At 34.8% G+C, this 17,356-nt stretch overlaps 2 protein-coding genes across 6 annotated transcripts; both read left to right on the top strand.

Annotated features, from left to right (window-relative positions):
- Positions 1 to 6,069: 6,069 nt before the first annotated feature.
- Positions 6,070 to 10,479, top strand: LOC135650365 (PHD finger protein ALFIN-LIKE 6-like). The gene is made up of 5 exons (XM_065169598.1): positions 6,070 to 6,472; positions 6,593 to 6,625; positions 7,150 to 7,375; positions 9,879 to 9,996; positions 10,090 to 10,479. The coding sequence occupies exons 1-5, from the start codon at positions 6,358 to 6,360 to the stop codon at positions 10,366 to 10,368; spliced, it is 771 nt and encodes a 256-aa protein (XP_065025670.1). The 5' UTR covers positions 6,070 to 6,357; the 3' UTR covers positions 10,369 to 10,479.
- A 314-nt stretch (positions 10,480 to 10,793) lies between these two features.
- On the top strand, positions 10,794 to 17,149 carry LOC135581710 (uncharacterized). 5 transcript variants are annotated; one of them, XR_010501511.1, is made up of 7 exons: positions 10,795 to 11,171; positions 11,267 to 11,342; positions 12,184 to 12,314; positions 12,424 to 12,494; positions 13,560 to 13,641; positions 15,845 to 15,984; positions 16,793 to 17,149. XR_010501511.1 is itself a non-coding variant. In XM_065169599.1 (6 exons), exons 1-6 carry the CDS (start codon positions 10,875 to 10,877, stop codon positions 16,811 to 16,813), a joined length of 678 nt encoding a protein of 225 aa, XP_065025671.1. In that variant the 5' UTR covers positions 10,796 to 10,874; the 3' UTR covers positions 16,814 to 17,073. The 5 variants fall into 5 exon arrangements, 4 of the variants coding, with proteins under 4 accessions (XP_065025672.1, XP_065025671.1, XP_065025675.1 ...); XM_065169599.1 differs by lacking the exon at positions 15,845 to 15,984 and having other exon boundaries at positions 10,796 to 11,171; positions 16,793 to 17,073; XM_065169603.1 differs by lacking the exons at positions 12,424 to 12,494; positions 15,845 to 15,984 and having other exon boundaries at positions 10,796 to 11,171; positions 16,793 to 17,073.
- The last annotated feature ends 207 nt before the right edge of the window (positions 17,150 to 17,356 follow it).

The following is a 17,356-nucleotide window of genomic DNA, read 5'->3' as shown; positions in this document are numbered from 1 at the left end:
TCAATTGGTTTAACACCCAAGAGAGATTAAATGGCTTTTGCTGACAACCAAGAGGGTCACTCTATCACTCATCCTCCTATGTTCAATGGGACGGATTATACGTATTAGAAAACACATATGAGGGTTTTTTGATTTCTATGGACTTTGATTTATAGAATATTGTAGAATATGGTTTTCAAAAATCCTCTAGACTAATGAATGAATGGAATGATTTTGAGAAAAATCATTTTCATTAAATGCTAAAACTATGAATACTTTATTTTGTGCTTTGGACAAAAATGAGTTTAATTGTATTTCGACTTATGAAACTATACACGATATTTGACATACACTTGAAGTTACTCATGAAGGCACAAGTATAGTAAAAGAATTTAAGATTAATCTTTTGGTACATAGTTTTGAATTGTTTCGAACGAAGCCAAGCGAAATCATTAGTGATATGTACACCTGTTTTACAAATATTAGCAATAAATTAAAAGCTCTTGGTAAATATTTTACTAATCTTGAACTTGTTAATAAAATTTTACAACCTCTTCATAAAAAATTGGGATCCAAAAGTAACTCAAGAAGCAAAGGACTTAAACTATTTTCCTTTTGAAGAACTCATAGGGTCATTAATGACCTATAAAATAATTTGCAAGACACATGATGAATATGAGAACAACCTTCCAAAGAACAAGAAGGATATGACACCTAGAATAAAAGAATACCACTCAAGTGAAAGCTCAAGTGATGATAATGATTTTAAACTCCTCACAAGAAAATTTAAAAAGTTCATAAAAGAATAATATAAGAATAAAAACAAACTTAAGGACACAATAACTTATTGTGAATGCAAAAGGCTAGAGCACTTCAAAAATGAATATCCACAACTGAAGAAGAAGAAAGCACGAAAGGTGATTTTGGATGAATCAAGTGCATCAGAATATGAAGAGCAAACCAATGAAGGCGAGGTGGCGAACTATGCTTTGATGACTTTCAATAACGAGGTATGTGACTCACCTGAAATGTCTTTACCTTACAATGAATTAATTGATGCATTCAATGATTTGTATGATGAATTTAAGTTTGTTGGCAAAAATTATAAATTGCTAAACAAAGATCATGCTTCTCTCTCTAGTAAAATTGAAAAATTAAAAATGAGCATGATAATTATATATTAACCTTTTGTACTAAATATGAAGAGTTAGACTTAGTCAAAAAGGAAAATATGGCATTACAATAAACATTAAAAAAATTTAAAATTGGTAGCAAATCAATTAACATGATTCTTACCAATAAGGGTCATGTTTATAGAAAGAAAGGAATCAACTTTATAAGTAACACTCAACAAAAGCCAACCACATTTGTTAAAAGACTAACATTACATGTTCCCCCTAAGATTAAGTGTAATTTTTGTGATAGATGTGGTTATTATGCTTATGAATATTCATTTAAAAAGTATGACTCGCATAAATTAGTTTGGTTCCTAAATGAACCATAAATGACTTTATGTCAAAAGTTAAGATAGGTAGATCTAATCATAAGGGACCCAAAGTTAAATAGGTGCCTAGAACAAATCCATCTTTCTTGTAAACATCTTTACAATCGAAAGCTAAGAGCAAAAGACAATATCTTGATAGTGGATACCTAAGACATCTGATCAGAGATCCAAAATACTTCATAAAGCTCACTAGCCAAAACAACAATAATAAAGGACATATCATTAGAATTAGAATTATTAGTAACAAATCTTTTGATTGAAGATGTTTTATTATTTGATCTTGATGATTGTCATGATAAAACTTGCTTTTCAGTTTTAAACAATGATGTATGGTTTTGGTATAAAAAACTGAAGTATGCTTGTATGAAATTAATTGCATAAATTGAAACAAAAAAAAGGGAATGCATTTTTTCTTAAAAATTTCTCAATCTCTATCTTATTGAGTTTTCAATAAGATATTTATGAATCTATTTATGTTATTTTTTATGAATCTCTTGAACTAAGAAAGTAATTTTGATGATTTGATAAATTGAATTTGAATGAGTTTTATCTAAATTATTATCTTGATGACTTGAGATTTCTTATGCATGAATCAAGATATTTTATTATTTGATCTCCTATGATTCTTTTTGCTATTTACTATAGAGGAGACTTAATCCAAATGGATCATAATTTTTCTCTTGATTTCTTAATATTTATAACTTGAGATTTATTCTATATGAATTAAGATCTTTTATTCACATATGATTGATTCCTTTTTATATTTACTAAAGAGAATATTTATCTAAATGAATCATAATTTTTCTCTTGATTTCTCAGAATTCATAACTTAAGATTTCTTTTGAAGATATTTTACTATTTGATCTCTTAAAAAAAAAATTGTTATTTAAGAGGAGATTTGTCAAAATGAATCATATCTTTTTGTATTTACTAAATCTTTCATTATCTTTGATATTAATATCTTTCATATCATGATTTTCATATGACTTATTTATGTTCATGAATTGTACACCCCATTACTAAATTGATTTTTCATCTTTCATATGATGATTGGAACATTTATATAATTTTTTTTTTACCATTGAATCCTTCTCTTCTTTTTGATAATAATAAAATGGGAGAAAAAATTACTAGCTTGCATATTTCAAAGAGAAGAAAAACTTGCTTGTTTACACATCTCAAAAGAGGAGCAGAATTACTAGCTTGCATATTTCAAAAAGAAGCAAAACTTGTTAGTTTGCACATCTCAAAAGAGAAGCAAAATTGCTAGCTTGCACATTTCAAAGAGAAGCAAAACTTACTTATTTTCACATCTCAAAATAGAAGTAAATAGTGCTATATTGCCCATCTTTAGATTTGCCCATCTCAAGAGAAGTAAAAAGTGCTAGCTTACACATCTCAAAAAGTAAAAATTGTTAATTTTCACATCTCAAAAACTTGCTAGTTTGCATATTCTAAAATGAAGTAAAAGTTACTAACTTACTAGTTTGCATGTTTCAAAAATTTGCTAGTTACACTTTCTCTCTTTTGTTGATGACAAAGAGAGAGAAGTAACGATGATTTGAAGTTATGCCCAAAGTGATGATAATTTTATGTTTTAGAATCATGTAATGATGTATTTTGATAATTTAAAATTATGCATGCAATGATTTGTTATTATGATGTATAATGATATTTTAACTATGATTAAAATTATTTTGACTTGAATTGAAAGGTTATCACTCTTTTTGAATTTGAGTTTACTTTATTTCAATATATCATATTGACAAGGGGAGTTTAGTTTAAACTTCATCATCAATTGGTTGTCATCATAAAAAATGAAGAGATTGTTGAATCTTGAATTTTGATGATGAAATCAATTAATAAAATTATGAGCTAATCAGCGTTTGAGTGACGTAGGACTACCTTCGATCATAAAAAGACAAATCAATTGAAGTAGGAAGAATCAAATGTTGGGCCGAAATAGATCATGTTAGAAGATTTGACGTCAGGCCAGAAGATTGATCGATGTGCTGGAAGATAGACTTCATGTCATGAGTTCGAGTATCGAGCTAAAAGGATTGGACATTGCACTAAGAGGATTAGATGTTGTGGGAGGTCAACATGCCGATGGATCGGGCAAATACTCTGGAAGAGAGGACGATGCACTAAATGAACCAATGACATGCCGGACAACGTATGATTCATGCTTGTAATCATGTATATCTAGATCGAAGTAGTTTAGGTCCTAATTAAGTTAGTTTTGGGTGTACTCATACTAACTCAATTAAGGGTCTATTAGGGCTTGATCCGGGATTGATTTAGGCCCATTGGGAGGCCTATTCAGTGACCCAAAGTTAGGTTAGGCGGTAGCACCGCTAGGATAGGCGATGGAATCGCTTGTGAGCTAGAAAAGTATGAAATGTACTTTTTCTAAAAAAAACCCAACGGGTAGTACCACCACCATCGAAAACCTAGGATGAGACTTTTTATGGCTCTATTTTTTGAAGTCATTTATGATCTATAAATACCCCAATTATTTCTGCTTGGGTAAGTATGAAATAGAGTAGAAAGGGGAAAAAATACTTAAGAATAAATTATGTAAACTCTCTTAAAGTATAGAGTCACTTCCTCATAGTTTTCTTCCAAAAAGAGAAGTGAGGTCTTAGTAAAAAAGAGAGGTATAAAGGTTCTCTCCTGAGCCTATGAAAAGGAGAAAGAGTTGTAAATATAGTATTTGATCTTCGCTCATTGAAAGAAGATCGTTAGTGGAAGCCGGTGACCTCGACGGAAGAGGAATAGGGAGTGGATATAGGTCGGGACGATTGAACTACTGTAAAATTAGTTTGCATTTACTTTATGCTTTTCATTAATATTATAAACTGATTTACTTGCTCGTTACTCTTTTATGAACGTTTTTAAGTTAAACGTATTTATGATATATGTTTGATCGAATAAAGTTTTCAAAATCGAGGTTTTTACTATAGCACTAATTCAAACACCCCCCCTCCTCTTAGTGTCATTTTGATCCTAAAAGGTGCCACCCAGATTGGCGGTAGTATTGCCAGTACACGGTTTTCTAAGTTGTCAAGTGGTACTTTGGGCGGTGGTATTACCAATGGTTAGTGCTACAAGCGGTGGTACCGTCAAGACCTCGAAAACCCGAGGATGAGACTTTTTAGCTCCATTTTTAAAGTCATTTGAGGCCTATAAATACCCCACTCATTCTTATTTGATATAGCAAAGAAAAGTGAACAAAAGGCTGGTGATTCTAAGTTGTAAACTCTTGAAAAGTGTTAAGTATTCCCTTCCTCCTCTTTAAAGTTTAGGGATCATTCCAAGAGATACGTGAGACTTGTAAATGTTCTCTTCTAAACTTATGAAAATAAGAAAGAGTTGTAACAAAGGTGGTTGGTGTTCGCGCATTGAAAGAAGATTGTTAATGAATGTCGGTGGCCTCAAGGGATGAGGAATCTGGAGTGGACATAGGTCACGATGATCGAACCATTATAAATTCGATGTGCATTTCCTTTATGCTCTTCATTGCTATTGCTTTATGATTTAATTACTTATTACACTTACTCATACTCTAAGTTAAGCACACTTTCGATATCGATTTTCGTCAAATGAATTTTTAAAAATATAACTTTACAAAAGCATTAATTCACCCATCCTCTCTTAGTACCATTACGGTCCTAATATGACCAAGGCGTGTGAGTTACGAAACCCAACTCATGCCAAGAGAAATTCATCACGATAGAGACACAATGAGAAATATGCATGAGATATGTATGTCAAAAAATTCAACTCGTGCCAAGAGAAATCTACTACAATAGAAACACAGAACTAATGTTTTTGAGATATGCGAGTTAAGAAAACTTGACGCATGTGCAAAGAAATCTATCACGATAGAGGTATATGCTAAAGTGTACCCGAGACACTTGAGTTGAAAAAATCTAACTCACAAGACGAGATCCTAAATGCTCCCATGAACTAAACGATGCACTTTGAACCCATTTTCACAACAGCCTCGAAGCACGCTTTCAGGGGGCAGGAGGACAAATGATAGAAAATCTATTGTTAGTTACACATAGTCGCCACATGGGATCTAAATCATCCTTCACCCATCTGCCTATGTGAACGAAAATTCAAAGCAAGTAGAAACAAGCTTCCTTATCATTCATTATGATAAGAAAGATAATTACAAACTTCTTTCTCATCCTTTACGACGAGAAAGTCAATTCTAAACATCATTCTCATCATTTAAAAAATAAAAATATATTCCAAATAAGAGAAAAGATTCTATTTTTGAAACGATTCGAACTCACATTTACTAACTTAAGTGTCAGAAGGATCATGTTGATCTTTCATACATGTGATACATCAAGAATATGATATTTCCACCTCTAAAACATCTCAAATAATTTTAAGAGTTCAGATCACATTAGAGTGATGCAGACGTCAAACGAGGTTGCATCGATCCCCAAATTAGTTGACATATCTTTATTTATAAAGTAAGCGTGTCTTCAAACTTGAGACCTCGAGGCCCCATGGTAATGGCCGACGCCACACGAGAAACTTTTCTGGGCGGTCCGACCCATGTGAAGTCATAGTTTCACCAGGACAACAGTCGTTTACCCAACTGTAGATGTCACACGGCTACGTCCCGGTGACATAACCCCACCCTGAAATCATCAAACTCGGGAGCGGCGAGGCAATCCCATCTCAGATCATTCCTCCGCCATTTTCTCCCTCTTCTTCTCCTCCTCTCTCGTCGAACCCTATCCTTAACCCCTAATCTTCCTCGCCGAAAGTTACCCTCCTTCCTCATTTCTACGTTGAATTCCCCACTCGAATCTGCCATTGGGGACCCCGACTCGTCTTCCCATCGTTTAATGCAGCGCGCGCCAATGGACCTGAATGAGAGACCTATCACTTCTTGGACAATCGATATGCTCTTCCGGGACTTCCTGGGCAGAAGAGCCGGCTTGATCAAGGCTCTCACCACTGGTCTTTCTTTCCTCTCTGTTTTCTTGGAAGTTTTAGCAGCCCTTGTTGTTCTTGATCCCTTTCCCAGTTCATGCTGCTTTTCTGTTAACGTGTGTTTTGTTCTTGATGGTGATGTTGCAGATTTTATTAAGTTCTATGAGCAGTGCGATCCAGGTGAGTCAGCCCTCCATCTCTATGTCTGCTTCTCTTTGCTTAGGATTTTTCCTCCTTGTGCATATCCCTCTACTTATCTTCTATTAGTTCTTGGAGTTTTGGCTGTTGATTGACGTTCGCTAGTCACAAACTCGATACTGTTAAGTTGAAATGGATAACTTTTTAAGTCAACAGTGTAGGCGCTTTGTGGAGGCATCTGAACACCTGAACTTGTTTAATATTAAGAAGAAATTAGCATTTTGATTTGATTTAAGGATGTTCTAACTTCTTTCTAGTGGATCTGTGTTTCTAATTTTTGCAGTTTTAAATTGTATTGGAATCTGGTGCAACATTGAATTTTCCCGAGGTCTCTGAGAGTTATTTTACTGTAATTTATATGATTACCGTGTTTATAAGGGTTAGCTGGTAGTTCTTGTTTGCCAGTATCAAAAACTAAGTGAAGTCCTATGACCTCCAAATAAATCATCTATTATTTATCATGAACAGTACTGAATATGATTCCTGGTAATATGATTATTTTGCAGAAAAACCCTACATGTGTCTTTATGGGTATCCTAATGAGACTTGGGAAGTAAAGGAAGCTCCTGTTGTTCCCCACGAATTTCCTGAACCATCCTTAGGGGTTAACTTCGCCAAAGATGAGATGAAATTGAAGGACTGGATTGCTCATATTGCAATCCATAGCGATATATGGATTTATTCTTATGCCTTCTATATTGCTGCACGTGCTGGCTTTGATAATGAGACCAGGTAAGGTAAATTTGATTTGATTTATGAGTCACCACCTTGTTGTCCTAGCCTGAAAATTTGTGCATCAATTGATCACTAAGATGTTTTCCTGGATTGGAGAAACACTGGCAGATTCTTTTTATTCTGTTCTATCACAGCATTTTATCTATTATGATAATCATTTAGATGCTTTTCTGACACTTAAATTCAGGGATTCATATGATTTTTTGGTGTTTAATTTCTCATTTGTGTTTGATGTGGCTGGTGTCCGTGGTTGCTATGGCTATGGATCGGCTTGTGCTTTGTGTCGACCCATAGCGTTTATGATTATTATGTGGCTGTCTGTGTTAGCAAGTATTACCATGAATAATTTTGATTTTCTTTTTTTTATATATAAAGAATTGTTCAGGCTGATATCTATATGGGTATACTAAGAAGTTTGTGTCCTGTGCTTAATGTAAAAATGAAGTCTGGTTTGCTTTTATCTAGAGACATTTCCCAAATAATTAATGTACTTTGTGATGCACTTTGGACACACAACTTCAACAATTCAGCTTTTGGTTAAATGTATTAGATTTTAAGTCCACATATTGCCCCCATTTATGTCATGAAATATGAGTTCTATTGGTATTTTCTATTGTCATATCTTCATGTCATTTTAAGCATTGTTGGTGTTATTGTGAAGTTTGTTCCTTTTCCAAATAATGGTAAAAAAATAGTTTACTATTTTGCTAATTATTAAATAATTGTAGACTTCTATGAGATGAAACCATATAGAGTTGCATATTGACATTTCGATTTTCAACTCTATCGAATGAATAATGAATTAGATTGTCATGTTTGTTGTGGTGGGAATCTTGGACCTGACTAAGGTGAAAGTCTTGTTTTGACATGTCGTTAAGCGGGTGAAAAGACTTCAGCCATGCTTTTATTATTTATTATCAAATGTCTATTTATTTACAGATAATTTATTATATCTGAAATTCTTTGAATTGATGTCTAATGCCAAACTTATTGTTGATATTCTAACCTATATATATATATATATATATATATATATATATATATATATATATATATATATATATATATATATATATATATATATATGTTTTGAGTCTAGCGATTGTACCCTTTTTTTTGTTTTATGCTAAAACCGAAAATACATAGTATAGAATGAAGTTTCCCGAGCTATTGTAATTCATTAACTAGTGATGATTCTTAATAGATTTCATTAAGTAAGACATCATACAATAACAACAATAAAAGTCGTAAGTCCCAACTATTTGGGATCGACTATATAGATCTTTTACTGTCATTGAGAAATGTAAAAAGCCATATGTCTTAAGTTTAGAGTACTTAGATCTATTTATAGTTTCTATTAAAGTCTTTTTATATCTTCCTCTATCTCTCTTTATATCACTAACATTAATCATTTCACCTATTTTGACTATCGCATTCGGAGATCTCCTAAGTACATATGCCTATACCATCTTAAATTATTTTCTTTCATCTTATCCTCTGTCGAACGATACTTAGTTGTTCATGAATAAAAATATTTCTTTCCTATCTTTCTTAGTAACTCCATATATCCATCTCAATATTCTCATCTCGGCAACACAAATTTTTTGTGTATGTTATTTCTTAACTGCCCAACACTTAGACCCATAAATCATTGTTGATCTCATAATTGTCTTATAAAATTATTCTTTTAATTCAAATGTATTTGATGATTACATAAGACTCCTGATGCCCCTCGTTATTTTAACCATCCTGTTTTTACTCTATGAATAATAATTTTATCGATCTCTCCATCTTATTCAATAATTGATCCAAGATGCTTAAGGCTTTTACTTAAAATAATTTTTTATCCATTCAATTTAACTATATTCTCCTATCTATTTCTAGAATCATTAAAATTATATTTTATATATTCAGTTTTAGTCCTATTTAATCTAAAAATTTTAGTTTCTAAGGCTTGCCACTATAGCTCAAGTTTATAGTTAATTTTACTTAAGACTCTCATCAAGTAAGACAATATCATTAACAAATAATATACACTAGGGAGATCTATCATGTAAGTGATTAATAAGTTTATTTATTATTAATATAAAATGGTAGGAACTCAATATGGATTCTTGATGTAATCTTATACTAATAAGAAACTCACTAGACGCATTTTTTATTAGTCTAACATTAGTTGTTAGACTTTTAATAACATTAATATAATTAGTGGATACTGCTTTTGTTTTTAAAATTCACTATAAAAAATCTCTAGTAATTCTATCGTAAGATTTTCTCTAAGTCAATAAAAATCATATGTAAATCTAGTGACTTTAGTGACAAGACATCATATGCCTCATAAAACATAAACTATGTGTACTGCTTTATAGTTCAGCTTTGTAGTTCATAAGTCATAAACTATGTGTACTGCTTTTTAGTACACACCACCGAATGTGTGTTAATTCATGCATTATGAACTACAGTGCGTTCCTGATGGAGATTTGTGGTGCAACTGATACAGGTCACGGCTTTTCAATATGATAAATAGTAATCCTACTATATATGAGGTTGTATTTGGAACTGTGAAGATGCCCAAGACCCTCAGTAAGAGCAACGAGGGTGAATCGAGCTCCAAAAGTGTGAGTACAATTACCACTAGCTAGCAACATCCCATGTATCATTCTTCCTCATGTATATTGTAAGTTTACTCTTTCCTACTTCATGTTTTCTAGGGTTCAGGACTACAAAATCTGGGGTTGCCTCTGTCTCTGATAGAAAAGGAAGAGGAAGATGAGGATGATGTTGAACTATACACAATGGGAGACGACACTAGCAGTATCATATGCGGTGCTTGTGGAAACAGGTTTGCCTTTGGCGAATCCTGGATATTTTGCAACATGTGTGTGACATGGTATCATGGACGGTGTGTGAAGACTACACCTGAACGGTATGAACGACTCAAGGATTATAGGTGCCCAAGATGCTGTCGTCAAAAGAGAGCGGGGACCTAAAACTATCTGGTTGTTTCAGATGGTAGCTTAAGATGATCTACTGATACCTTTTGTTTTTCCTTTTTCTTTTCTGTTCGTCATGTCACATTTTATAAGTACATAGTTTCATCAGTCTCTATGGAGTCTGCTCGAATTAGTCTTTACCGTCAGCTATTCATTCCTTCTACTATAGCAGAGTTATCTGAAAATTATTTCAGCTACACTTTTAGTATTGAGTCATTTGGAACTACGAAATCATCATGATCACTTCAACTCCATCTGAATCCGAATTGTTTTTCTTGTCATGACAGCTCACGATATACATATATAATAGAAACATTTTTAATTATTGATTCTCATACTGAGGTGTGTTTGCAATACTAGAATTAACAGATTTCTGAGGACTCCGTCTTACCAGATATGTAATATTAAAACTGAGGTGTGTTGAATTTTCGTGGCCACTGCTACGGACTCGTGCTGCGCTCTTTTAGGTATCTGCCCTTCCGTTGCATCTATGATCGCAGTCGATGGCTCGAGCGCTATTGAGATGGGCTTCCTTCACTTCCCTCGAGACTTCCTCTCGTCTTCCTTTCGTCCAACTCCCGCGGACCCTTAACCCCCGCGCTACAAGCTTAGCCTTCTCCTCCTCCACCAACGCCGCCGCTGCCGCCGCCGCTTCTAACTACATCCATCTCTCCGACGAGCAGCTCATGGCGCAGTGCGACATGGATACCTTCAAGGCCTCCGGCCCCGGCGGCCAGCACCGGAACAAGCGCGAGTCCGCCGTTCGCCTCTCCCACCGACCCACCGGCATCGTCGCCCAGGTCCCGCCTTCCCCTTCCAAAGCTCTCACCTTTTCTTTCGATTCCTCTCTCTGAGACACACAACGTTGTGGGATGTAAAAGTTTGAATTTTGCAGGCCGTCGAGGAGCGGTCACAGCACAAAAATCGGGCGATGGCTCTGACCCGATTGCGGACTTTGTTGGCTCTCAAAGGTTACGTTTCGAATCTGTTCCGTTAACGAAATTTAAATTTAAATAAATTGAACTTGTTTATGCCGAAATTGATGTTGCATCGATCTACAAACGAATGGATCTGTCTGCCTTTTGGGGTTTAATAGTTTGTGAGTGTATCTGTAATTATGGAGTTAGCTGCTCAAGGAGCATGCCAGCCCATAGCTGGAAACTTCTCATCATTATTAAAAATAGATTGTTTTCATCTTATTAAGCATACCTAAGAAGAATGACCTTGTGATTAATATCAATCGATGAACACAGTACCATTCTCGAGACTATTTGCTCCACGAGTTATTCCAGATTCATGTACTAAAGCACTGGTCACCTGCTATTCATTATTCATATAGGTAGCATTCTAGGCTACATTTCATATCTTCATGAGATTCCTTGACTTCATTACTGTCACATTAATAATGCAGAAGTTATTGCTTTCTGTGCATTTGATAGAATAGTTTTCCCCCAAACTTGTTGATGGACATAGATATGTTACTAAGAACATTAGGCCTTCTATTATTTGATTCACTAACTGCTTTGGCCGTCGGTGCTTTGTTTTTTTGTTTAAATTGCAACTTAAGTTGTATTTGTCGAAGTTGTTATCAATTCTCTACCTTCTTTAGAATGAACATGGATGGTATCTCTGTGTAATCATTCACCATCATCTCACCCTTGAAGTGTTTTTTTTTTTGTACATTGCATGCTGCAATTATTATGCTTCAAAGCAGTTTGATTGTTTCCCATTGAAGTGATCTTGTTTCATTTGGACATGTTCCCTTCTTTTTTAAGTACTGCACGCATCTGATTTATGAAATACACATACTAGTCAGGAAGCCAATAGACCTGGATGGATACACACCTCCTTCAGAGCTTCTTCAGATCCTACCTGCCAAGTCAACAATTAGGGGAAAAGATGTTGGTCCTCAGATTGGTCCCAACAATCCTAAATTTGCTCTGGTACTTGTGAGCCACTTCTTTCAAATGTTATATTCTACCCATGAGGATATATTTGACATGGTTAAAGTTTTGGGATCCTTGTTTTTTCTTAATTATATTCCTTTGACAGGGAATGCAGGCTTTGTTAGATCTAATATTTTCTGTAGAAGGCTCCGTGTCAGAAACAGCAAAAATGTTGGGGTACATTGTTTATGGCTCCTTTTTGTATCCATGTATATCTGCCTAAAGAATTTTTAATACTTTGTGAAACATACCATGGATTATGCTAAGGACCATACTGCAAATGTGAAACCTTAGTACTTCAACTTGATCAAGATTCCTCTTTTCTTCTCTTATTTCTTGTAGGATTAATGAAATGAATAATTATCTAACTGAAGTATTTTTATTTCTTTGGCCTTCTTTCTTTTCTGAGAGTTCATTAATCAAGATTAATGATACAATAGTAAATGCTTGGTGCCATGTGTTTATGCTGATTGTGCAAAAGAATCTGGATATCTTTATTTCAGTATGATATTGCTCTGTTTCGTTTTATCTTAATAAAGAGATCATCCCTATTGTTTGTTGGCAAACATTTGCAACTGAAGTTTGCTCATTGCACCCAATATTAAGTAATAACCTATTTCCATTTTCAGTTCTTTTGGAGGAATGATACATGGATTCCTGAACAAAAACTAGATAAAATAGCTCTTTGATCATATTCTCCCTTAACTCGGGAGATTTGGGGAACTTGATCATTTGTTTACCTATCTCAAATCTCATCACCATCACCTCAAGCAATCATCAGCATGCCAGCGGTGAGTGATGAAACAATCGGATTCTATCACATCATTTCTTCCACCATACTAATTCTTCACTTCCTTTTCTCTTTGACATCCTCCTATTGTGGGATTGAGTGGTCAGAAAGTATTTCCTTTGTTAGAATAATTTGAATGCAAATGAGAGATGACCAGTAGGGTAAATTATTTTGAAATCGTTTTCTTGTTTTGCTTCCACCTAGGTCTGAGTTTGTCCAATGAACTTTCACTCAGAGGAACATTCAGGCCACAGCCTGTTTGATCCTTATCATATTTTTAACTCGTGTGGCATTATCATTAGGTTTCTGGGCCAGCTAGTAGGTAGCTCTAGGTGGCACAAATTTGCTTTATCTGAATGATCTAAACATTGATTTTTTCTTTAACATAGCACTAAGAGCATCAAACTTAAACTTTTACACAGCCTCAGTTCTTTCATAATCATATAGCGCAGGCTAAGCACCGGTGCTTTGTCAAGGTTGATACTGTCAGATGATTCTCTTAGAGTGACAGTAAATGAGCTGAGGACATCAAAGGTAAATTCTTGATACTCCAAATACCATTTTGTGAGTTTAAGTATACAAGGTTGTTTGGGTAAAACTTTTGCATGAAAAGATGTGGCATCTGAGAGTTATTAATGAATAAATGTCTTCATTAACATTCTTGTAGGGATGCCTTATTGCAACATGCCTACAATTCATGTGCTTGCACTAAAAGGAAAATATTTTTTGAATGCTGGAATTTGATTTTCACAATGATGTTAACCTTTAATGTTTCTGATTTTCATTGTTGAACGATCTCCAGGCTATTGACTGTGTTGAAAAATACTTCACAATATAAGATATGATAATATCTAGAGTTGTTTGGTAAGTATTATGTATGTTGAACGATTTCAATTTTTTGCTACTAATAACAATAGTATGTTTGAGGTGCATCGGCACTCCAATATTTGCCAAGAAATATGTATTTTCTGGCAAGGTTCTATTGAGGACTTTCCATCATGAGACTTTGCCAGATTGCTCTTGTGGTTTCTTTACTTTAAGTATGTAATGAAGGACTTAAAGAGGCTAGTGCACATATAAGAGATGGAGCTGGATAACATATGTTACATGAAGCAGATTATGGCTGTTATCTATTTGCTGATAGCATTCATTGGTTATCCTTCATAACGATATTCATCAATTGCATGTGGGGTTAGTTGTTTTATCTGCAAATTAAGAAGCTTCATGAAATGTTATTAGGAATTAGTTATTTTAGAGGGGAAAATATATGACATTGCATAATTACTAAATTATGTGTGTGGATATTCTATAGAAGCATATCACATATGGATCAAGGTATTTATCTCATCCATGGCTACTCTTTGGTTCAAACTATCTTCAAAGCCATGTTATTTCCCCAAGGTTCCTAACCTCCTAGGAGAATGTCACCATTTGCATGCTTTACATTTTTAAATTCACCATGCAACATATTATACTTGTGATTGAAAGAACATAGGATGAGAAGATTAAAGTGGCATATGGAGAATGGTTTTTTGATAGTATACATAAAACAAGTTGCTGAGTCTTCAACGAGAGCAGAATTGTTTAACTGACTAGTATGGTTTGCAATACTGTATTGTACCGCTCGATATAGGTGTTACATCGGTACACCTTAGAGTATTATGTGTCATTATATTCGGTACATCGGTATGGTACAATATTCAAAACCTTGCTGACTACTATGGAACTTGCAAAGGAGCACCTAAAGATGGTTAATTAAGTTAAGTTGCTCTAAATTATTAAAGTTGCCTGCTGTCTACTGGTTAGGCACAATGTTTGCTTAGTGTGGATACAAGTTGAAACCAAGGAGCATGATATTTGGAGTCCTTGATTGTGGCTTATGTTATATTGCGCAGACTTGGACCATAATAAATATAATTTAAATGACATGTACGACTGTGAGTCAGCAGAATCCTTCAAGTTGCTCTTGTAAATGTTTTTGTTGCTTATTAAAACTTTAACCCTTGCCAATCCGTCCAAAAGCTTAAGAAGTTAGACGAGACAAGCCTTTTTCAATTATATCCTTAATACCCCCTCACATGTAGGGCACAATGGCTGATGAAGCCTAGCATGTTGCTGAGAAGTTAAATTTTCTAGCATTTGTAGATCCAGACAAAGGGACTATTGCTTTATTATCATATTAAATCTTAAGTTTTTACTAATCCATTCAAAGCATTAAACTTATAATGCTTGCTAGTCCATCTAAAACCTTAAGGTGTTAGCTGAGATAGGATAAATTAATTGATGTATTCTTAGTGCTGGCTGGCTATACTGCACCATGCAGTCAATTGACATGACATAGGTGTATGACTGTACTGTGCTTATATGTAAACTTAAGGGCATAGGTGAGCACATGGCTGGCAAATTTGTGGAGTCTATGCTGCTAAAATGCTGGCATCTTGCATGTCACTCATTGTTTGCAACATCTGATTGACAGTTGAATTTTTCTGGAGTGTATGCACGAAGCATTCATCTGAATTTCTTGTTAATGAGTCCGGATGATGCATAATAACTTTTCTAACAAGCATGTCTAGGAGAACTTGATGCGAGTGATTTTGAACAGGTAATCTGAATGTGCTGGGAATCGTTCAGGCTGTTTGGTTTTATCAAGCATCTTAAGTGTATATTAATGTGCTTTGCAGCATAAATGCAAAATTTTATATATCATCTTTGAGACCATGTTATCTTGTTCTGCCAGCGACATGAAAGTGCTTATTGGATTATCATTTCTTGGACCGACTAGTTGGTTGACTCCCCTTAGAACTGTCAATCCTGATGTCATTTCTCCTGGACCTGTTGAATGGGGGCCTATATATGTGCGCACCATACATCAGACCTGTGAGTTACTGCTTCACACCTGAAATGTGTTTTTGAGTGATTTGGTCCACCTAAACAATATTTTCATTTATTTATTGAGGAGTAATTTAGAATACCTAGGCAACATTTCCCTTTATTATTTAAGTAAAAGCTTTAATTCATAGATGGTAATAATCTAAGGTTGTGTACCTAGTTGTCGGTAGAACTTCAAGAGGCGTAAATTAACCCAAGTGAACCTTTGGCTTTAGCATTGTGTATGCTGCATTAGATTAGGTCCAATTATTAGATTTTTTTTCCTGATGGTGAATTCTATAAACCACCATGTTGGCTCACATATTTCTTCTTTATGTTGAATATTCTATCATGTTTATTTTAACTGCATTATTTCACTCTAAATTGAGAAATGAGTTCATTCTTAATTGAGGAATCCAGTCAAACTAACTTCATGAAGAAAGTCTGAGGCTGACATGCTGTTTTGCAGTTTCTTGATGAAAAGGTTTCCTTATGAAATTGGATCTGCTTATAGAAATACTTGACTGGCTTCCAATTTCTGTTTGGTCTTAGATATATATAGTTTGCATAACAAGTAAAAGAGTGAGAGACTGTATCCTTTAATTAGTCGGTTTTCTTTTGTGAAATGTGATTTGCTTATAAAGATCATTGACTGGCTTCATTTTTCTGTTTCATTTTAGGCATATATAGTTTGTGTAGCAAGTAAAATAGTGAGCGACTGGAACACTCAAGCATACATAATTAAGATGCTCCCCTAGTGCATTCTCCAGGTTTCTGTTCTTGCCCAAGTTGCAACTGATGCATTACTCTTCTGCAGGGAATGAGGCCTCTCAGGTAATGAAGTCTACAACCTCAAACAACCAGTACATGAGCAGGCTCAAACGACCTTCTATCTTGTCTGCTTATCCATGGTGTTTTGGTGGCTGCACTGCCTCTCCTATTGTGATATCGAACAGAGGTTGTGCTACAAGACTCCAAATGCTAATCGCCATATTTGTTTGTTGCAGAAGGAATGACATGCCATTTTCTTCTAGGAAATAATAAACAACACTATGTTGGATCTCGAAGTTATCGCAGTAGTGAGATGCAGACTCCATATGTGAGATGGTATTACTTTGTTACCTTTATTATTAGCTGATCATGAGAACTCAGGAGACGAGGCTATTGTTCTTGACAGGCACCATGGCTTCATCTACTTTAACCCTCTCGTTCTCAAACTCTGTTCCTTCGATGCCCAAAATGCCTGCCTTTGAGCTGGACGATGCAATCCATACGCGAAATGTGGGGGCCACAATTATAGACCACGTCACCAGCTCCTGAGTTGGTGATCCTGAAATCAAAACGGCTCGGCGCGGGAGCGGTGACCAAACCCTCTTCGTCT

Source organism: Musa acuminata, chromosome BXJ3-10 (assembly GCF_036884655.1).
Source record: "Musa acuminata AAA Group cultivar baxijiao chromosome BXJ3-10, Cavendish_Baxijiao_AAA, whole genome shotgun sequence".
Lineage (NCBI taxonomy): Eukaryota > Viridiplantae > Streptophyta > Magnoliopsida > Zingiberales > Musaceae > Musa > Musa acuminata.
This window is presented reverse-complemented; position numbering and strand designations above follow the sequence as displayed.